At 45.5% G+C, this 23350-nt stretch overlaps 1 protein-coding gene across 3 annotated transcripts in view; it reads left to right on the forward strand.

Annotated features, from left to right (window-relative positions):
• Positions 1–23350, forward strand: part of fancl (FA complementation group L) — a 103530-nt gene that overhangs the window by 14131 nt on the left and 66049 nt on the right. For 2 of the 3 annotated variants that reach the window (XM_072507816.1, XM_072507817.1), the window contains exons 3-4: positions 13842–13956; positions 21655–21713. In XM_072507816.1, coding sequence (XP_072363917.1) covers positions 13864–13956; positions 21655–21713 — 152 coding nt within the window. In that variant the 5' untranslated portion in view covers positions 13842–13863. Of the gene's footprint in view, positions 1–13839; positions 13957–21654; positions 21714–23350 lie in introns of those variants that run through there. The other variant, XM_072507818.1, reaches the window with a different exon arrangement.

The following is a 23350-nucleotide window of genomic DNA, read 5'->3' on the forward strand; positions in this document are numbered from 1 at the left end:
GAAAGCATCCTACCTGGCTGCATCACAGCCTGGTATGGCAACTGCCCGACACAAGACCGTAAGGAACTATAGAGAATCGTGAACATAGCCCAGTCCATCACGCAAAACTGCCACCCATCCATTGACTCTGTCTACACCTCCTGCTGCCTTGGGAAATCGGGCAGCATAATCAAAGACCCTTCCCACCTGGGTTATTCCCTCTTCCAACTTCTTTCATCGGGCAGGAGATACAGAAGTCTGTGAACACACACTAACAGGTTGAAAAACAGCTTCTCCCCGTTGTTACCAGTGTACTGAATGGCCTCTTATGGACTGAACTGATCTCTTCACACATCTTCTCTACGGAGCAGTACTACACCGTATGCATCACCCAATGTCTGTGTCTATGTGTTTACATTGTATATTTATGTATATCTTATATTTTTTTCATGTATGGATCAATCTGTCTGGACTGTACATGGAACAATACTTTTCACTGTACCTCGGTACACGTGACAATAAATCAAATCCAATCCCACTTGAATCCGGTTCAATATGTCTATCAGGTGCAGACTTCAGCCAGTTTCTTTGTGCCGTCTTCAACTTTATGAAAACGGAATAACCGACCTCGCATATGTAGGTCGTTGTGAAGGGAAATTGCAACAAAATGCTTGTTTTACTCAGCACTGGATACTAAGCCAGAGATGCTACACCAGAATGCTGACAGCTTCATGGGCTTTTGGCACGTTTTTAATGGGGTGTATTAGGTAAGCTGTAGCAGTGTAGTCTTTTAACTTGGGAGTCAGCCCTAGGTTACTAACTGACTCCCCGCGCTCAACCGGAAAATACATTTTTCACCCATCACTTCTCTTTTAAATTTTGAAACCTCTCTCATTAGCCAGTACTTCCCTGCATCTAACACACATGGGCTTTGCCTCCTTATTCACAATGTCACAATTGACAAAATCATACCTCAAGAAAGCATCTTTAAACTTCTTTGTTTCGAGTTAAGTTTATTTTTTCAGGGCCGTTAACCAGAGGCCCTAGAGCTCTAACACTAGCTCTGCTCTGTCCTGCCTTGGACTCCTGAGCAGCTCTCTCCAGCAAATGCGGTTGTGCGTTCCTGTCCAATAGGTAAACTGCCTATGGCTGTCTCTTACTTTAAAAAAAAAACATTTATCTTCACAGTTCACTTGCCTTGCTTGCCAGCAGCTGCAAAATTGAAACATGTCTGCTTTGGCGGAAAAAGCATGTCTTGGATGGCACTACCCGTTAATTCTACGGCAGTGTGCATGACCTATTTTCTGCTGCTGCTTCTGGCCGGAAGACTCCATGCAGCTTAATCTGTATCTCCATTAAAAAGACAGCCGAGGCTGCAATTCTGCATGTAAAAGCCGGTAACGGCTGTTCAGTGCTTTTTCTGCGATCGAGCCCACCGTGGCAGCGGCGGGACCGATTGCTCCGTGACCCACCAGCGGGGCGCAAACCTGAGTTTGAAAAAACCTGCTCTATGCCTTGCTGGTGATGTCTTTTCATCAGGTGCGGAGAGCCTTCCTCTTCTTGTGGATGAGGTCTTGGACGGTGTGGTCGTGCTCATCAAACCAACCTTGGTGCTTCTGGCCTTGTAGCTGATGGTTTCTTCACAGCTTGAGATGATGGCTGACTTCAGCACTTTCCAGTGTTTCTCCACTCTATTCAAATTAACGCTTTGGAGATTTTGAAGAATACATTGTTGGAAGTTCACAAGTACGTTTGGCTCCTGAAGTCGCTCAACTTTGATCTTTTTTCTGAGCTGTTTCTTCATCTTCCACTGCTTCTGGTGGAGTTTGGTCGCCGAGGTTGTCTGATTAGCAGTTGTCTGCACTGATCAGCTTTTTCGCGATGAGGGCATCCTTTTGTCTCTGGATCGGACAATGATGTCGTTAATCATGTGCCTCCATAAAGTCTTGATTGTGGATGCCTCCAAGAAGTCTTGAACTTGTCAGGAGTTTAAGGCTCCCGATGGCATCGCTCTCTGGATCCACGGAACATTCAAGCGGCAAGGTGGCAATCGATGGAAAAGTGCACACAACCAGAGGTAGCAGGAGCTAACTGGAGGGGAACAAGTGTTGTTGTATAATCCCCATGGAGGAGACGTGCTGGCCATTGTTGGTGAGCCTATGGCCAGCGGTGGGACTGAAATCAGAGTTCACAACATCCTCATACCCTATTTTCATTTTCACATTCCACTCCTCCACCGCCTTGCCCCTTAAACTTTTCTGATGTACAAGATGCAGATGCCCCTCTTGCTTTTTTCTCCTCTCTTAAGAACAACTTTATTCATGAGCCTCTGTTCTTTCAGATCCCATGAAGCGCAGCCTGGTCGTGCAGTGGCCATCATTCGATTCCTTGGCAGTCATCAGCTCAGAAGCTGAGACTGTGTAATTTAGAAGATAACACAATAGTGGGATCTCCTTGTGTGGAGAACCTGTAGCAAGGGCAGGGACCAAAGATAGTGCAAGTGCCAGCTCACTTGAGGGCGAGGTCACAGTTCTGTTACAAAGGACTCGAATGACCATTTGGATGGAGCAGCGTCTAGACGATTGTTGATGGGTAGACACAATAAAATGCTTAGTGCAATTAGGGAGCCTACCAGCAAAACCTGCAGTCAATGGCAAGGAACATGGACAAGCCTGAGACTAACTTGATAGTGGGTTTTGTGCGATGAGTCTCTCTCGCTCTCTCCCTCTCTCTCTTCCTGATGTGTGTGGCCTCTTTTCACTCACGTTATATTCCATGAAGGGAATGCTAACTGGTGCACCCATGTCAGGCAGCTGCTGGTTTATGCAGAAACCTTGAAGTGAGCAAAAACTCTTCCAGCACCTGCCACACCACTTCCTATAGACTTCTGCAACTTTTGAGGAGCTGTGGGAAGTATCGAATACTCGCAGGATTATAGCGACAGCTTGAAGAAATTAAGAAACCTGTAAGTAGTTGATCTTTATTAATAATACTGGTTTGAGAGGGGCCCTATTGCATGTCCATCTGTGTGAGGTTAAGCGAGGGTCGTCAGTTGGAACATTGAGCTTCTAATGGGCGCAACTGAGTCAAATTGGTATTGCAAACTGGCTGGTTTCATGATCTGCCCACTCGGAAGATTCTGGTAGCCGTTCACTGAGCACTTGCATTAGCCATTTTGAAACTTTAGGGACACTTCCAGTGCCCAAACATTGGGAGCAAGTGATCCCAATTTCTCATCTATTGGCTCTAGTGGTAGGTTCGTCCTTGAGCTTTCCAATCATAATGTTGGCATATTAGGACACTTTGTTTGACCTTTCAAAGAGCTGTTATTGACGTTGCGTCTTTCCAGCAGCAGGCTCAGCAGTAAATGGATGCAGGTGGCATTTTAACTATAATTAAGAAAAAACAAAAAAGGAAACTCAGAAAATGTTGGCAAAATATTCATTTTTCTCATAATAGTCTCCTCATGAGTTTGCTGGAAGAAAACGCGGGAAGCCAGGATATAAACCAGGAACATCTAATACTACCGGGTGACATGGTGGCACAGTGGTTAGCACTGCTGCCTCACAGCACCAGGGACCTGGGTTTAATTCCGGCCTTGGGTGACTGTGTGCAGTTTGTACATTCTCCCCAGGTGCTCCGGTTTCAAACCACAGTCCAAGGATGTGCAGATCAGGTGGATTGGCCATGCTAAATTGACCCTTAGTGTTCAGGGATATGCAGGTTAGGTTATGGGTTACAAGGACAGGGAGAGTGCTCATTTGAAGGGTCGGTGCAGACTCGATGGGCTGAATGGTCTCCATCTACACTGCAGGGATTCTATGATACCCATAAACACTAAGCAACTGCGCCAGTAAACCGAGGCTTTGATTGCAATGTCACTGCCTTTGAAGGCATTTCATTCAGGGTGCAATTATACAACTATGTCATGTTCTGTAGACTGATTTTCTGACTGCCTTCATCACAGTTAGAGCATTGCCTTCAACTGTAATGTCTTTGGCTCAGAGGGCCTCGTGGGGATATCTGGGATAGATGCTAATTTGCAGCACATCAAACAGGTGACTGAGGAACCATTGCTCATGTCATCCTAATTCATTCATTATTTTCCCCATTTGAAAAGCATTAGTTGTATGATTTTTATCATGTCACTGGATTCCCCAAAGTCCAGGAAGTCATTGAAGGCACTCATCTAGCTATATGCACAGTCGGCAAACTTTTCTTATAAGCAGGCTCCAAGGGCTCTGAATTGGTGGGATTTGAAGCTGCAGAATATCGCAAACTTTCCCTCTGGCCACCAGATGCCTGCTTCTTCAATGGCACAACCTCTTGCTGTTCCTCATGTACGCACTGCTTGTAACTTAATGGTATCTCCTCAAATTCTCTTATCTCATTTCTCCAAGGTAGATGTAACTGTGCTTAAATTTTCGATGAGTGCTGTCTATGACACAAGATACTTTGAGGTGCTGTTTGCTATTGCCCGGATTACTGGTTGTTTCCTCCGACAAGCATAAAGAAACCTGTGCACATTACAATGCTGATGGCAGAGGTTCCCTTCCATCAGTTTGCATGGCAATGTACTGTGTGACCTGGTGTTATTCTTGGGTGTATGTCACTGAGAAGGCAAGAGGAATAACAGCTGGGCAGGCTTCTTCCTTTGTATGCTCAAGGCAATTATTTCTTGTGCATCCTCCTTGAAGAAATTTTGGATCTCTTCTGAAGGGGAAAGAGTTGATCCTCATATTTTTGTTGTTGTCTAGCAATTCCAATATTTCTGCGAGGTCATTTCTGCATGGATTTATTTATTTTTCATTTTATTTTTCTGATCGCACTTAGCTTTCTGTGACCCGTTGTGGTAATTACCCTAAGGCTTTAACTTTCCTGCTACATTTTGTCACCAGTATGTTCCCTGTGGACATTACCTCTGAAAAGCTACAATGGGGGGAAAAAATGGAGCCGAGTGCAAGTTTTGTCAGGCTGCATTGAGGGTGTTTTTTGTTCATCTGCGTAGTCACACATCTCTTAAATGATGAGCACTATTTTGTTCCCATTTCAAATTGATTTGGACCTGAACTAAAAGCAGTCCCATGTAACTTTGGGGTTTCGGAGGGGATTTGGGGGGGGGGGCGTTGGAGGAGGAGAGAGAGAGGGGTGATGGTGGAAGTGTGGGCGGGGGGATGGAGTTGACTCCTCGTACTCGAGCCACTGTTTGCTGTAACCGAAGACTGTATTTTTGTGCAGGTAATTGTTGATATTGCATCAGGGTTTGGACTGTCAAAGGACAAATTTTTTGCTGGTTCCTTGTTTGTAATGCACCATCACACAGCTAATATATTTTATATTCCAACAAGTGGAATTCAAAATTTGGGTCATTTTGTTCCTCGATATATCTAGGACAGCAAACAATGGATATGGGAAAAGAGTGCTTACTTAGCAAGATTTCTGCAGATTCTGTGCTGCAGTTGTTAATGGGAATTGTTCAATGTATAATTCTGTCAGACAATTTCTTGGCAGAACTAACTAGTAAGGATGGTTGGGGGTGGGGAGGAGAGTGTGTGGGTCGGCATAATATTTTTTTCACCTTTGGGACACTGGTTCAGGTCCAGTTTTAAGCTATTGGTTGAAAGTTTCTCCATTTTACTTCAGCTGCTAAGATTTGAAGTTAAAAGAAATTTGGGGCAGTCTCAATTCAATTATGTTGTATAAGGTGGCTGGTGGGGAAGGGGAGGTTGTTGACTGGTGGGCGAGGGGGATGTTAAATAGTACAGGGTTTTTCAAACTTTTTTTCCGGGGACGCATCTTTACCAACCAGCCAATCTTGGGGACCCACGGGCTGATCTTAACGACCTCGCCAGCCGACCTTTGTGGCCCATGCCAGCCAACCTTCGCGACCCACTCCAGCCGACATTCGCGACCCACACCGGCCGACATTGGCACAATTAATAAATCCATACCTTAAAAACTCGTCTTTGTACCGCTTTGTGTGTGATTTCAGCTTCTTCTTAATGGGCTGTTCACCAGAGGCCCTGGAGCTCACACCAGCACTGCTTTGTCCTGTTGTGGATTCTCCTTTACAGCTCACACCAGTACTGCTTTGTCCTGTTGTGGGCCCTCCTGAGCCACTCTATCCAGCAGGTTTAGTTGTGAGATCCTGGTCTGTTTGTGTCTCTGGCCCTCTCTTTCTTATAACAAAATGATCCATTTTAAATTTTAATTGTTTGCTGCTGACAAAATGGAGGAATCCCAATCGCACCCGAAGCAGATGACATCAGTGTTCGGGGCGCATGACCTGCTCTCTGCCTCGCTTCAGGCAGGAAGATAACATTGAATTTTAAAAAAAATCTTCTCCTGCGTCAGCACGCTGATGTCAGGAGGAGGCGATGCTTCTCGCTGGGTGCCGCACATGTACACTGATGAGCGGGCACGCCTGCGCAGTGCAACCGCAATTTTTATATAGTCGTGCACGTCATTTTCAAAGCCGCTAGCTTTGTTGAATGCCGGCTGCTGTGGCTGTTAAGCGTGAATTCTCGCAAGTGCGAACACCGCGATGGCCGGCTCCGCGACCCTCCCAACAACCACCTGCGGGTCGCGACCCCCACTTTGAAAATGGCTGAAGTAGTAGATAGTGGGAAAGGAGATGGGAGAAGAGTTTGAACGGCGACTCAGCAACTTACTGTAGAATTAATTCATACAGACCATCTGTTGTCAGTGTTGAATTTCCATGCACTGACATCGTTATCATGATGAGTGCAATATTTACTGTTTTTTGTAGAGTTTGACAGCAAAAAGAAGCCACAAATTTCCAAGGTTTGTTCAGCAATTCACTTTTTTAATAGAAACTATAGGGTAACTCTAGGCTGGTTAGCTTAACTTTTGTAGTGGGGAAAATGCTTGAATCTATCATCAAGGAAGAAATAAGAGGTTTTGATAAAAATTGTCCCATTGAGCAGATGCAGCATGGGTTCATAAACGGCAGGTCATGTTTAACTAATTTTCTGGAATTCTGTGAGGACATTACGAGCGCGGTGGACAACAGGAAACCAGTGGATGTGGTGTATCTGGATTTTAAGAAGGCATTCGACAAGGTGCCGCACCAAAGGCACAAGATAAAGGTGCACAATGTTGCGGGCAGTGTATGAGCATGGATAGAGGATTGGTTAACTAACAGAAAACATAGAAGTGGGGATAAATGGGTGTTATTCTGGTTGGCACAGTGGCTAGTGGGGTGCCTCAGGGATCAAGTGTTGGGAATGCAATTGTTTACATTCTACACAGATGCTTTGGAGTTGGGGGACCAAGTGTAATGTGTCAAAATTCGCAGCTGACACCAAGATGAGTGGCAGAGCAAAACCTGCAGAGGGATATGGATAGTTCAAGTGAGTGAGTAAGGGTCTGGCAGATGGAGAACAATGTTGGTAAATGTGAGGTCATCCATTTTGGTAGGAATGATAGCAAAATGGACAGTTATTTAAATGGTAAAAAATGGCAGCATGCTGCTGTGCAGAGGGACCTGGGTGTCCTTCATGAGTCGCAAAAAGTTGGTTTGCAGGTGCAGCAGGTAATTAAGAAGGCAAATGGAATTTTGTCCTTCATTGCTAGAGGGATAGAGTTTAAAAACAGGGAGGTTATGTTGCAACTGTATAGCGTGCTGGTGAGGCCACACCTGGAGTACTGCGTTTTGATCTCCTTACTGGACAAAGGATGCACTGGCACTGATTCAGAGGATTGGCTTAAGAGGAGAGACTGAGTAGACTGGGACTATACTCATTGGATTTTAGAAGGATGTGGGGGGATCTTATAGAAGCATATAAAATTATGAAGGGAATAGATAAGCTGGGAGGTTGTTTCCACTGGCAGGTGAAAATAGAAATAAGGGGCATAGCCTCAAAATAAGGGGGAACAGATTTAGGACTGAGTGGAGGAGGAACTTCTTCACCCAAAGGGTCGTGAGTCTGTGGAATTCCTTGCCCAGTGAAACAGTTGGTGCTACCTGGTTGAATGTTTTTAAGGCAAGGATAGATAGAACAGTAAAGGAATTAAGGAATATGGTGAGCAGGTGGGTAAGTGGAGCTGAGTCCACAAAAAGATTAGCCTGATCTTATTGAATGGCGGAGTAGGCTCAAGGTGCCAGATGGCCTACTCCTATCCTTATTCTTATGTTCTTATCTGTCATCAAGCACAATCTGACAGGAGCGGATGCAGGTCCTGGACCCCATATCGGAACCACACGTGTTTCAGAGTTGGGGATTTTATGGATTTGGGTCTTTTATGGTGCACTTTCATAATATGAAAGAAGTATGAGAAGTAAAGACTAAAAGTAAAAACTAATTTTATTTTGTTGTTTTATTACTTCATTATTTTACTTTATTATTTTCATGAATTACATCTCGTGGGTGGCACAGTGGTTCGTGCTGCCACCTGACAGTGCCAAGGACCCGGGTTCAGTTCCGACCTTGGGTGACGTCTAAGTGGAGCTTGTACGTTCTCCCCGTGTCTGCGTGAGTTTTCTCCGGGTGCTCCAGTTTCCTCCCACAGTCCAAAGATTTGCAGGTTAGGTGGGTTGGCCATGCTAAATTGTCTTAGTGTCCAGGGATGTGGAGGTTAGGTTAAGGGGTTATTGGGTTATCGTGGTTCTAGGTAGGGTGCTCATTGAGAGGGTCAGTGCAGACTCGAGGGCTGAATGGCCTCCTTCTGCATTGTAGGGATTCTATGGTAACTGAAGATGAATCGACATCAAAAGGTTGTCTGAGGTTGTAGCTGCTGTACAGACTCAGTGCGGAAGGTTCAGGCTCTGTCCTACTACCTTTAAACATTTCCTGCAGCTTTTAAGTTGTTTCTGATATTTGGGCCTTTCTTTCAGGAACACCTCTTGTATTTTGTAAACCTACATAGCATGCTGCTCTGAGCTCTTCTGTTCCATCCCTTGAATCAATTCCGCGTAATGCTTATGCACCTGTCAATAGATACATTTTCCTTATTCAATGCATCATTTTCATTGCCATCAATACTAAACTTATTCTCTTTATTCTTATTCATGACAAAGTCGCATATTCAACTGCCTCTGATTTGGAGGTGAACCTGACCATCATTGTCAATATTGTAAAAATCCTCATCAGCATCTTTGTCCAACAACAGCACATGACAAACCTTTTCCATATGCCATATGCCAATAAATCTTCAACTTTTTTTTATCCTCAAGCACAAACTATTAAAATCAGGTTCACTTTCATCTTCGCCATTTAGGAACCTGGTAAATGGCCACAAGTTGTGCCATCCGTTTATCAAAATATTTTGAGGTACGTTGACCCAGGCCTTCACCGCACTCCAGAGTGCATCTTTCACATTGTAAATCCCAAGCATCTGTTGCATGCAGTGAGAATTGTACATGCAAATTCAACCTTGTACCAGCCTTGAATGCTTTGGTCCATGGACCGGATGAGGGATGGAAGTACAGTTGGGGGACAAATAAACTCCAAAAATATTGTGTTTGATGAGGAGTTCTGTATTGCACTATTATGGTTCTCCATACCAGTCAAGGAAAATTAGTCTTGTCATCCATGTGTACTTATTGGCCTTATAGACAAAAGGAAAAGCTCTGATCCCCTGAAAAGTCCTAGGATTCTGGCTTTTAATGAGCAATTTACACCTGTGTGTACTTAATGCATTTGAACACCTGACAACAATCAGTGATTTGAATTCCATTGGTGTTGGCTCATCCACAGTTACACAGGATTTCCTGGGAACGTATCTCCAGTATAATGAGGTCTCATTAGCATTGTACACGTGCTGTGTTGTTAGTCCTTCTTCTGCTATTATCGTGGTAAGATCATCTAATTATGTCTGTGCAGCTTCATGGTGAGCTGAAGCCACGGTAGCACAGTGGCTAGCACTATTGCTTCACAGCACCAGGGTCCCAGGCGGGGCCTTCAGGAATAATCTCAGCCAGTATGGGAATTGAACCCGCGCTGCTGGGTTGCTCTGCATCACCAACCAGCTGTTTAACCAATTGGGTTACGGGGCTGGGGTGGAGGTGTGGGCTTAAGTAGGGTGCTCTTTTCAAGGGCCTGTGCAGACCCGATGGGCCGATTGGCCTCCTTCCGCATTATAAATTTCATGATTCTAAACCAGCATAAGCTGTAGTATAAATAGGCTCTGCATGCCCCCTCACTCATACTCAACATGTCTTAATAGTGCTCCTCTGCCTGGTATGAGTTTTCCAAGCGAAGCACCGCCGACTAAAGCTTCCTTGCATTTGAAGTTCCCTGCTCAACCTTCGACTTTCTCTGCATCCCAAGCACTTCTTCTCTAAATACCCTGTCTTGTTGGATTGGTGACAAACAGCGTCCATAAACTCACAATGATTTGAATAGTATGACCCTCCAGACCTAAAACATTCCACCGACTTCATCCTTTTTACTTACTGTTTATTTACTACTTGATGCAGTGCACCTGCCTCCGTGCCGTCAATGGCCATCTGAATATCTTTTACATTATTGGCAGCCATTTCCATGCCCTGAGAAATTTCTGGAGACTTCTTAAACGTAAGTGTGGTTTCTCCCAGCAAATACCACTGAATGCTGTCCATTGAATGCTGTCCTTGGTAATGTCACAGACTAGTCTGTCCCGAAGCATGTCTTCCAAAACTATTCCAAGCTCGCATTGTTCAGAGAGCTGGTGCAATTCAACAACAAAGTTAGCTCCAGACTGTCCTATCTTCTGAAAATGATGATGGGATTTGAAATGTTGTACAGTTGCTGAGGGCTCAGGGTTGTGGTGATTCTGAATGAGTGTAACTAAATCTGCAAGAGAAATGTCCCCTGGTTTTCATGGTGTAGCTAAATTTGTCACTAGCTTGTAAGTCTTCACCCCACACACACTCCGGAGAATTGAGCACTTTTTAGTCTCTGCTGTAATCCCATTTACCAAGAAAAAATGTTTCCACATATTCAGTTGTCCTTCTCTTCTACAAACTCACGGATAGACCCAAACATAGCCATGGTGCTGCTAACTTGTCTTCCGTTGGCAAACTTAGCAAAACTGTTTTCTTAAATAAATTTAGAGTACCCAATTAATTTTTTCCAATTTAAGGGGCAAATTAGTGTGGCCAATCCACCTACCTTACACATCTTTGGGCAGCACGGTAACACAGTGGTTATCACAGTTGCTTCACACTCCAGGGTCCCAGGTTTGATTCCTGGCTTGGGTCACTGTCTGTGAAGAGTCTGCACATTCTCCCCGTGTCTGCGTGGGTTTCCTCCAGGTGCTCCGGTTTCCTCCCACAGTCCAAAGATGTGCAGGTTAGGTGGATTGGCTGTGATAAATTGCCCTTAGCGTCCAAAAAAAGGTTAAGAGGGGTTATTGGGTACGGGGATAGGGTGGAAGTGAGGGCTTAAGTGGGTCGGTGCAGACTCGATGGGCCAAATGTTCTCCTGCACTATATGTTCTATGATTTCCAGTTTATTCTCTGTTTGGTGGGTGTGAGAAATATAAAATAACAATGTTTCTAATATTTTGAGGCCAAATATTCATTAGTGTGAGTAATTATTCTTATTAGGGTTCCAAGAATATTTATAGTTATTTACATGGAGGGAAATACCATGTAGAGTGTTCAGGGTGGGGGTTACTTTGGCTTTCTTACCTGCATTTTTGCATCAGATGTCAATGGAATATATTTTTTTATCATTTTTGAAGTTGTCTTCATTTAAAAAAACTATGGGCCGGATTCTCAACTTGGGAGACCAGTGTTCCGGAACTGATCAGCAGGTGACTTGCGTTTCCATTGGTAGCACTATTCTTTCCGTGACCCAAGACATGAGACCAGCACTCTGCTGGCGTAAATTGGAAGCAATTCCCAGCAAAGCGGGCGATGTAACTGCTGTGGCTGGAATTTGTACTAAAGATCCTGACAAGCTGGAGCTTTATAAGCATTCCACTCCCCACACTCTCATTCCAGCCACAAAGCTGCCCCTAATTTCAGGAGTGGAAGTGGACCCGCTGCTCCATGTCAATGAGGAGAGGAGGGATGCCCTCCTCCCAGGGTGGGCTACAGACTCCAGCCCTCCTGAAAAGTGCCTACGAGGAGGTGGCAGAGGCAGTCAGTGCTACCAGCCTGACTAGGAGGAGACAGTTTGTGATCCTGAGGGGTGGGTATCACTATTGTGGCCTCTCCTCTGAGAGGGGCAGTGTGCCGGGCAGGGTTCCAAAGGCTACAGTGCAGGTGTCCTTTGGTTGAGGTGAGCTCTTCTAATCCCCTGCTGCCTTTGCAGTGGGGCTGCGCTTCTGAGGAGTGGACTGAGGAGTTTCAATACCTGGTGAGCCAGTGATTGACTCTGGCCATGCCCATCCCCTTAATGATTCAGATGGGGTCTGAGGGTTTCCGAGTGTACAGGCTAGGTGGGCTCCCACATCATTAAAGGCTTTCTGAACATTTTGAAGATCGTCAGCAGTCAGTAGCCTGTGTGTAGCACCAGGAGGGGTGTGTTTAACTCAGACTGCTAGCAGTTGTGGTCTGAGCCAGGCCACCTCGATCCTGTGGGAGACATCCCGAGTCTATGGACTTGGCACCAAGTCATTCCCTGCTACTCTCTTTCCCCCACCCCTGCTCAGGCAACCACAACCCAGCAAGCCGTACGCGTTTTGAGAGTTTTTGAATTTTTTAATCTCTCGCACCCCATCAACAGTCATGGCACGGGGCCCCACTTGTAAATACTTGCAGCAATTGGTACATGTGACTTCCACCTGAGAGGGGTGGAGCATCCTGGAGGGATTGTAGCCATCTGGGATGGCCACTTTCAGTATACAAAATGGACACTTGCAGAGCCTATAGGGAAAAATGGACAATACAAAGCAACAAGCAGGCGCAGAGCCTGAATGTATATTTGGAAGGCAGTTTGCAGACAGAATCGAAACTCTGGGTCGATTTACATATTGATGGCCCATTTCTGGGAAACAAAGAACTAGTGCTCAGGTAGCCGATACTGTCCCAGGCAGTCCGGCGCCACTAACAGAAGACACAAACAAAGCAAGGCCAACAACCACTTAGGACACGCCCAGCCATCAAGGCACCCGCCCCTTTATTGGCTTAGATCGATGACAATGATCAAGAAGTGGCCCAGTTAATTGGGACCAAATTTAAGGCCCGCCTAAAAGCGCGCAAAGCCCCTCCAAGTATAAGAAGGAACCCCCGCGAAAGGTTCAGTCTCTTGGATTTGGCTCTCAGGCAGAGAGACCCTTCCACCAACACCACCAGAAGCAAGTAAGTTCAAGTTCAACGCTCGGTACCAGACGGACGACCTTAGCTGTACTCCTGTTACCTCTTCGAACCCAACAGCCTCCGATCTGAACAACGGCCATTGTTCCTCTGACCTAAGTGGGCACCCAAAGTTAAGTATAGGTGTTCGTGATAGATATAGTTTAGCCTGTAGTGTTATTGTGCATGAGTAAATCATACTGTGTGTAAATAAAGTAATATTGACTTTGAACTAACTAACTGGTGTATTGGCTCTTTGATCGGCATTCGGGTTGAACCTTGTGGCGGTATCGAGAGATACCTGGCGACTCTGAAGGCATACTCATAATTAGGATTAAGAAAGGCGACCTTATTAACCACCATATTTATAGCAAGTAAACAGAGCAACAGGATGGAGCATGAAGTATCAACCAACTCGTGAGATTTAAATCCATGCAAATGGCGGTTTTGCATGTGCCCTCCGGTGTGGGCTGCAAACCTCTCTAATACCCCCAGCGGGACTTCCGTGGCGGGAAGCGAGAATTCAGCCCAATGCCTGAAAGTTTAATTGGGCTTTTTGAAGTATTTTGGTAAATGAAAGACATATTTTGTAACCATACATATTATTACCTTCCAGATATTTCTCTTTCCGGCAAACCATGACTGAACACCATGGCCTGATCAATGAATGCCCACTTCTGTTACCTCAGAACAAACAGAAGACTGTGTTTGATGGCTTCATTATGGTTAAGGTACAGTACTTGTGTTAGATTATGATTGGTAAATACCAGCATCACTAACATGATTGAATTTCAGTTTGTGCAGAACGTCACTATAAGAGAGAATATGTGGTAAATGGGGGGGAACAAAAACAATTTTGCCTCTTTCTTTTTTGTTTAGAATTTACAGTGCAGAAGGAGGCCATTCGACCCATCGAGTCTGCACCGGCCCTTGGAATAAGCTCCCTACTTATGCTCTAGCTTCCACCCAACCCCCGTAACCCAGTAACCCCACCTAACCTTTTGTTTGGACACTAAGGGCAATTTAACATGGCCAATCCATCTAACCTGCACGTCTTTGGACTGTGGGAGGAAACCGGAGCACCCGGAGGAAACCCACGCAGACATTGGGAGAACGTGCAGACTCTGCACAGACAGTGACCCAAGTCGGGAATCGAACCTGGGACCCTGGAGCTGTGAAGTAACAGTTCTAACCACTGTACTACTGTGCTGGGGGTTCTCTTTAAAACCCCCACCCAGAAATGTAGACACTTACCGCACAGGGAAGCCCACTCATTTACCACGCCTGAAAATGCTACATGCTGTGATCTATTCTCCTACCTTTTCCGTAAAACCATATAATTCCTACAATGCAGAAGGAGACCATTCGGCTCATCGAGTCTGCACCAACCCTCTGATAGAGCAACCTTATCAAGGCTCACTCCCCCATCCACGTAACCATCTTTGGACTGTGGGAGGAAACCGGAGAACTCGGAAGAAATCCACGCAGTGAGGGGGAGAATGTGCAAACTCCTCACAGTCACCCGAGGTCGGAATCAAACTCAGGCCCCTGGCACTGTGAGGCAGCAGTGCTAACCACTGTGCCGCCCTTATATTGATGTGCTGTGATTACTGACTCATTGATCAATAAGAACAAAGAAAAGTACAGCACAGGAACAGGCCCTTCGGCCCTCCAAGCCCATGCCGATCATGCTGCCCATCTAAATTAAAATCTTCTACACTTCCTGGGTCTGTATCCCTCTATTCCCATCCTATTCATGTATTTGTCAAGATGCCCCTTAAACGTCACTATCGTCCCAGCTTCCACCACCTCCTCTGGCAGCGAGTTTCAGGCACCCACTACCCTCTGTAAAAAAACTTGCCTCGTACAACTCCTCTAAACCTTGCCCCTCGCACCTTAAGTCTATGCCCCCTAGTAATTGACCCCTCTACCCTGGGGAAAAGCCTCTGGCTATCCACTCTGTCTATGCCCCTCATAATTTTGTAGACCTCTTTTAGGTCGCCCCTCAACCTCCTTCGTTCCAGTGAGAACAATCCGAGTTTATTCAACCGCTCCTCATAGCTAATGCCCTCCATACCAGGCAACATCCTGGTAAATCTCTTCTGCACCCTCTCTAAAGCCTCCACATTCTTCTGGTAGTGTGACTACCAGAATTGAACACTATACTCCAAGTGTGGCCTAACTAAGGTTCTATACAGCTGCAACATGACTTGCCAATTCTTATACTCAATGCCCCGGCCAATGAAGGCAAGCATGCCGTATGCCTTCTTGACTACCTTCTCCACCTGTGTTGCCCCTTTCAGTGACCTGTGGACCTGTACACCTATATCTCTCTGACTTTCAATATTCTTGAGGGTTCTACCATTTACTGTATATTCCCTACCTGCATTAGACCTTCCAAAATGCATTACCTCACATTTGTCCGGATTACACTCCATCTGCCATCTCTCCGCCCAAGTCTCCAAATGATCTAAATCCTGCTGTATCCTCTGACAGTCCTCATTGCTATCCGCAATTCCACCAACCTTTGTGTCGTCTGCAAACTTACTAATCATAGAAATATCTTTTCCCTATTTATTATCAAAACCCTTCGTAAATCTGATCAACTTTATCACATTTCCTTTTGCTCTTTTTAACAAAGTAGAAAAGATTATCAGTTTCTCCAGTCTGTTTTCATAACTACACCCTTCCACCCGGTCCATCTCTTGTGCATTGTCTCTGTGCCTTTAATGGCATTATTAAAAGATTTGTATAGATTTAGCAACACCTTTTTGCTTCTGTACTCTGTTTCTATTTCTGAAACCTAGGATATCATATCATGTTTGCCTGTTTTTAAAGACATGAGGCGGGTTTCTCCCATTCTGGCGTGATGGCCCGACGCAGGCGTAAAAAATGAGGCGAACCACTCTGGCGCGGGCCGGCTGGAAGTTGAGGAATTCTCTGCACTTCCGGGGGCTAGGCTGGCACTGGAGGGGTTGGCGCCGCGCCAGCCGATGCCAAAGGGACTGTGCGAGTTAGCGTATTGCAGAACCGCTGGTGTGGTTCAGCGCATGTGCAGACCGGCCGGCGTATTCTGGCGCATGTGCAGGGGGGTGTCTTCTCTGTGCCTGCCATGCCGGAGCCCTACAGGGGCCGGCGTGGAAGGAAGGAGTGCCCCCACGGCACAGGCCCGCCTGCAGCTCGGTGGGCCCTGGTCGCGGGCCAGACCACCGTGGGGACCCCCCCTGAGTTTGGATCCCACTCCATCCCCGCGCACCCCCGAGGTCCGCACCAGCCAACTTAGCTTCCAGGTCCCGCCGTGTGGGACCAAGTCCAATCCACGCTGGTGGGACTGGCCAGAAACCGATGCCGCTCGGCCCATCAGGGCCCGGAAAATTGCTGGTGGGGGCCGCTGCCAACGGCCCCTGACCGGCGTGGCGTGATCCCCACCGCCGACCGAAAATCGGCACCGGAGAATACGGCAGCCGGCGTCGGAGCGGCGGGGCAGGATTCACGCCGCCCCCCCCCCCGGGGATTCTCCGACCCGGCGGGAGGTCAGAGAATCCCGCCCATGGTTTTATCAATTTGTTCTCTAGCTTTTAAAGATGATCGTGAGTCCCGAAAACTATCTGCTCCTTATTTCTTTTCAAAGTTTTACTATTTTTTAATAGGTTTGTATCTATTTCCTCTCCTTAATTGTCTTTGTGTTTTATCTGGAATCTTTCTACCCATTTTCCTATGCTCCCCTGGAGTTGTTTATAATTGTCTTTACCTAACCCAGCACCCTGTTTTATTTTGCCTTCAGATTTTGAAATTATGCTTCCTATACCCAAACCTATATAAAATCTATTTGGAGAAAAAAAGCAGCAATACCAAAACTGATTACCAGGCAACTCTACTATAAATATATTTTTCCAGTCTGAAAAACATCCATTACTACTCCTCTCTGTATTATATCATAGAATCCCCACAGTGCAGAAGGAGACCATTCAGCCCATCGAGGCTGCACCGACCATAGGAAAGAACACCCTATCCAAGCCCACGCCTCCACCCTATCCCCGTAACCCCACCTAACCTTTTTGGACACTAAGTGACAATTTAGCATGACCAATCCACCTAACCTGCACATCTTTGGACTGTGGGAGGAAACCCACGCAGACACAGGAAGAATGTGCAGACTCCACACAGACAGTCACCCGAGGCCGGAATTGAACCCAGGTACTTGGCGCTGTGAAGCAGCAGTCCTAACCGCTGTGCCGCTTACATCTTGGCTATGCTCCCACAGAACCTTTCAAAAACCTGTGTCTTAAATTTGCACTCTCAGAATTCAGGACAGAGTTTGCCTACATCATTGTCACCCCAGTTTCTGTCCCACTCTTTCTGCATTCACAGGAAATATGGGAATACAATATCACCCAGAGTAAAATGTGTTGTATTCTTTGTTTTTGTTCTTCAGGATGGTGAAGATTGGTTGTAGTGTGAATAAAGAACAGCAAGCAGTGTTTAACAAACAGAGCTAATTTATTACACTACACTTAATTAGATTCTAACATATTACTAAGTGATTAAGATAAGTAAAGATTACACTACACTTCTACAATACTAAATTATTCTATCAGTTAAACTATCTCGCATCTACTCTGTCTGACTTCCTTGCACTCTCTTCCACTCTATCCTGTATCTCCCAGAAGTCAAGAAGGCATGTGATATTTATTTGGTTGCTCTATAGCACCATCTAGTGACTAGAGTAATAACACTACATTAACCCTTTATGTTCCTTACAATATCCACACATTGTGACAAAATATTTTAACTGTTTTTCATTTTCCTATTTCCAGCAGTCGAATGGTTTAAAAGGGGATTGAGGAGTAGAGATTATGGAGTTATGAAATGATTTGTCTGGTTTACATTTGAAATGAAAATTATTTTGAAATCTTCCTCTGTGCTTATGTCTTTGATGAGGGGTCTTCCCTCGCTAAACAGATCCCTTCACCTGACTCCAATGTTTTCTCTCCACCTGCACTCCTCCCTCTGGCCTCTTACCCTTTCCAAATCTTTTCATTGAGAACTGCTGGCATGATATTGATCATCTCCAGTTCTCTGCTCGCCTGCCCGTCTCCCGCTGAACTTGCAGCACTTTGCCCTCTCGGGTCCAACCCTAACATTATCATTCACCCCGCTGACAAGGGTGGCACTGTTGTCTGAAAACCTGCCCTTTACCTAGCAGAAGCTAAATTCCAACTCCCCAACGCTTTCTCCTACCTCTTCCTGGGCTATGATCCCAGTACTGAATATCAAGCCATTGTGTCCAGAACTGTTACTGACCTCGTCCACTCTGGAGTTCTTCCCTCTACAGCCTCTGACCTCATAGTCCCCCCAACCCCTCATGATTCACTTCCACCACCGTCACAAAATTCAGATAAGACTGCCCTGGTTAATCCGTTGTTTCCGCCTTTCCTCTCCCACAAAACTTATTTCTTCCTAGCTCAACTCCATGTTTTTGCCCCCTTGTACAGTCACTTCCTACCTACATCTGTATCTCTTCTGATATCCTCTGTAACTTCAACAATTTCCACTTTCCTAGTCTAACTAGGAAAAGATTATTAATTAACTTTTCCTCATCACTATCAACATCCAATCCCTTTGCATCCCATCAAGGTGGTCTCAGAGCTCTGTTTCTTCCTTGAATGAAGGTCCAACCAGCTCCCATCCGCTGCTACCACCTTCCCACTACCCAGCTTCTAATCACACTTAACAACTTCTCCTTCAACTCCACAGACTTGCTCCAAATAAAATGTGTTGCTATGGGTCCTAAAAATGGACCCTCCAATGCTTGCCTTTTTGTGGAATATGTGGACAGTCATTATTCTGCCAACTCTTTTTTTCTTGACACATTGACAACTGTATCATTCCCTTCCTGCTCTCTGTATGAATTGGAAAATGTCATTGACTTTGTTTCCAATTTCTACCCTTCTGTCACCTTTACCTGTTCCATCTCCGACTCTTCCCTTCCTTGACTGTTCTGTCTCCATTTCTGTAGATAATCTATCAACTGTTATTCACCATAAGCCCACGGGCCTGTACAGCTGCCTTGACTATGCATCCTTAACCTCCATCCCGTAAGGACTCCATTCCATTCTCCCAGTTCCTCCATCTTGGTCACATCAGTTCTGACGATGCAACCTTCCACAACAGTGCTTCTAAGACGTCTCTTTCCTCACCGAGGATTTCTACTCAACGTGATTGAGAGGGCCCTCCACCATATCCGATCCATTTCATGCATTTTTGCTCTCGCCAGTTACTCTCCCCCCCCCCAGAACCACAATAGGGTTCCTTTTGTCTTTCCCTTCCAACCCCATCAGCCTCTGTATTCAATGAATCATCCTTTGCTATTTCTCCCAGTTCCAGCATGATGCCACCATCAAACACATCCTCCCCTCTCAGCAATTCAAAGGGACAGCTCCTTGTCTGGCCCATTCCTCAGTTACCCCTAACACCCTATCCCTTCAGTATGGCACCTTTCAGTTCAAGCTCAGAAGGGCGGCACAGTAACACAGTGGTTAACACTGCTGCAAATCACAGCACCAGGGCCCCAGGTTCAATTCAGGCCTGGTGTGACTGTGGCGGGTTTGCACGTTCTTCCCGTGTTTGCGTGGGTTTCCTCCAGGTGCTCCGGTTTCCTCCCACAGCCAAAGATGTGTAGGTTAGGTAAGGTTATGGGGCTGGGGTGGGGGAGTAGGCCTTGGTAGGGTGATTTTTCAGAGTGTCAGTGCAGACTCTGGACCGAATGGCCTCCTTTCTGCATTGTCGGGATTCTATGCATTTTGTCTCAACTGTCAAAATGTGAGCAGATTTTTCAGAGTAGGTTGTTAGATATGGATTGGCCTGAAGCTTCCTCAGTGAGATGGAAGCTCTGGATAAAAAATATATATATTTTTTAGCTTTATTGTTACAGAGCATCAACCGTCAGGCAAAAACCTGTAGGTAGAGCTGATTAATTGCAGTATGTTGAGTTAACATACTGTGGCAGACTTTTCATTTATTCTTATTTATTTATTTGTTAATAAATTTAGAGTACCCAATTCATTTTTTCTAATTTAGGGGCAATTTAGCATGGCCAATCCACCCACCTTGCAAATCTTTGGGTTGTGGGGGGGGGGGGGAAACCCATGCAAACACTGGGAGAATGTGCAAACTCCACACGGACAGTGACCCAGGGCTGGAATCGAATGTGGGACCTCGGCACACGTGAGGCAGCAATGCTAACCACTGCACCACCATGCTGCCCGTCATTTGTTATTATTATGGAACTAGACATTTGAAGTGCTGGCAAAGCACAACTTTGCTTTTGTTCAATTTAAAAGTATTTTATAGCTTTATTTTAAAAATAATATAGTGACCTATTTCTGTTAGCTGTGCAATGTGTATGCCATGCTGGTTGAATAGCATTGCCATTTATTAGGTCTTTAGTAACTTGGTGTTGAACTGGTATGGCACAACCTCTAAAATTCAAGTTTCCTTTAACTAATTAGATTCCGATTGAGAATTTCTGTGGATATTGGGAGACCAATAATAGTTTGGCAGCCAGCATTTCTTCTTCACGCACTTCAATTGGTTTGCTCCAAGATTAGTTGGTACTGGAACCATTTGAACTGTGTTACACAATTGCCTGAAACTCCAGCCACTGGACCCATGAAACATGAATGAAAATACGTCTCCAGTGGTGATCGGTGTCTCTCCACCCCCCCCCCCCCCCCCCCCCCCCCCGCCTCCCCCCTCTCCCCAGCTATATAAATCATTGCTAACAATAGTATGTGCTGACCTTCAGTTATTGTATCAGCAGTTCTTGCAGCACTAATCTCTGAGGAAATGCTGACTCCAAAGTTATTAAAGATGTTGCCTGTTTAAATGCACTTCTGCAGCAGCGAATGGAGCAGGGCCTGGACATGTCGGCTTGAACCACTCAACTCCCTAAAGCCGAAGCACAGTTAAATAGACACACTTTTTTTTATTGATTTTAAGATTGGTAGCTTCACTGAACAGTGGGGGTGAGCGCATACTGCCTTTAACATTCATCTGGATGGCTGTGATCATTTTTGAAGGAATGTTTTCAAGTCATTTTAATTGTCTGGCAGCTGAAGTTGTAGGCGGGTGCCTGCAGGAGCTGTGATCGATCAGTTGATTTTTGCCAACAGAGGGAAGTGCTACTGGGAGAGCTCGGTAACCTATCAATTTGGAGTCCATCAGGGAGGGATTGGCCCACTCTTTAGGCAGAGGATCAAGGTTCCATTGCAGTTTATTTGCTCTAATGGGGACTTCTTTGTATTTTGAAGTTTTATTGTCAATATAATGTAAATTGGCTTAAAGGAACATTGCTGTCAATGACATATTAGCAAATAGTGACTCGGGTTGCCATGGATTGTATGATAAATATCACCCTTCTTTTCCAGGACAAGGAATTTCGTTTAAGGATACTGTTACCTGAGCAGAAATGTCTGAGGCATGCGAGGTATGGATTTCTGAATTTTAATTATAACATTTTCAAAAGAGTGTTTACTTGTCACCTTGGCCCGGTTGCAAGTCCCCACCAAATTTAGTCCTAGGCCAGACTGGCATTTCAGTGCAGGACTGAGTGAATACTGCTTTGATAGATGTCGTCCTTTGTTTGGATGAGGCCTATGTTTAGCAGTTGTTAATGATTCAGTGACCGTTTTTGAAAGACAAACTAGCATTTATGTAGCACCTTTCATTACCTCAGGACACTCCAAAGCAATTTGTAGCCAATCTGGTGGTTTTAAAGGATCGTACTTATTGTATTGTAGAAAACAGGCCAGTCAATCTGTACACAAGTTACCAAAAACAGCAATGAGATAATCACCTGATTTTCTTTGGTGTTAGTTGGACAAATATTCGACATGGCACCAGGGAGAACTCCTCGGCTCTTCTTCAAATAATGCTATGGAATCTTTGACCTTAACCTGAGAAGGTGGAAGGGGCCTTGATTTGATGTCTAGCCTGAAAGATGGTACCTTTGGAAGCATTCACTTCGTAGGCATCAGAATGACACAGTAGTTGGCACTGCTGCCTCACAACGCCAGGGGCTTGGGTTCAATTCTAGCCTTGGCTGACTCTGTGGAGTTTGCACTTTCTTTCTGTGTCTGTGTGGGTTTCCTCCAGGTGTTCCAGTTTCCTCCCACAGTCCAAAGATATGCAGCTTAAGTGGATTGGCTATGCTAAATTGCCCTTGGTGTCCAAAGATTAGGTGGGGTTACAGGGACGGGGTGGGAGTTGGCCTAGATGGGGTGCCCTTTCAGAGGGTCGGTTCAGACTCGGTGGGCAGAACGGCCTCCTTCTACACTGTTGGAATTCTATGATATCTCATGAGGCATTAGCTTATATAATTTTTTTAAAATGTTTTTATTGGGTTTTGTACATGATATAAATACAGATATATGCACAGAAAACAAAAAACAACGGAAGTAGGAAACACTTAACAGGAATGGGGGTCTTTCCCTCCCCTTTCTTCTATTTTTTTTCCTTTTTACAAAACAAGGTGGCTGGGTGCCCCTAATGTTATTTACATTTCCCAGTGCAGTTGCCTCGGCCATTGTTCGTTCCTACTTTCCATTTTTAAAAAAACTTTCTCTCGCCTTGCTGTGGTTCATAGAATCATCATAGAATTTACAGTGCAGAAGGAGGCCATTCGGCCCATCGAGTCTGCACGGGCTCTTGAAAAGAGCACCCTACCCAAGCCCACACCTCCACCCTATCCCCATAATCCAGTAACCCCGCCCAACACTAAGGGCAATTTTGGGCCAATCCACCTAACCTGCACATCTTTGGACTGTGGGAGGAAACCGGAGCACCCGGAGGAAACCCACACACACGGGGAGAAAGTGCAGATACCGCACAGACAGTGGCCCAGCGGGGAATCGAACCTGGAACCCTGAAGCAATTGTGCTAACCACTGTGCTACCATGCTGCCCGGGTTAATTTTGCTTATATTATGCGTTGACATCTCTGGATTTGTTAATGAACATACGTTCTGACACAGAGGTGACATGCTGCTACTGAGTAATGTATTTTAATGCTTTTTGTGGGATCTTGCTTTGTGCCAATTGGCTTCCTCATTCTTTTGCAATTAAA

Source organism: Scyliorhinus torazame, chromosome 1 (assembly GCF_047496885.1).
Source record: "Scyliorhinus torazame isolate Kashiwa2021f chromosome 1, sScyTor2.1, whole genome shotgun sequence".
Classification (NCBI taxonomy): Eukaryota; Metazoa; Chordata; class Chondrichthyes; order Carcharhiniformes; family Scyliorhinidae; genus Scyliorhinus; species Scyliorhinus torazame.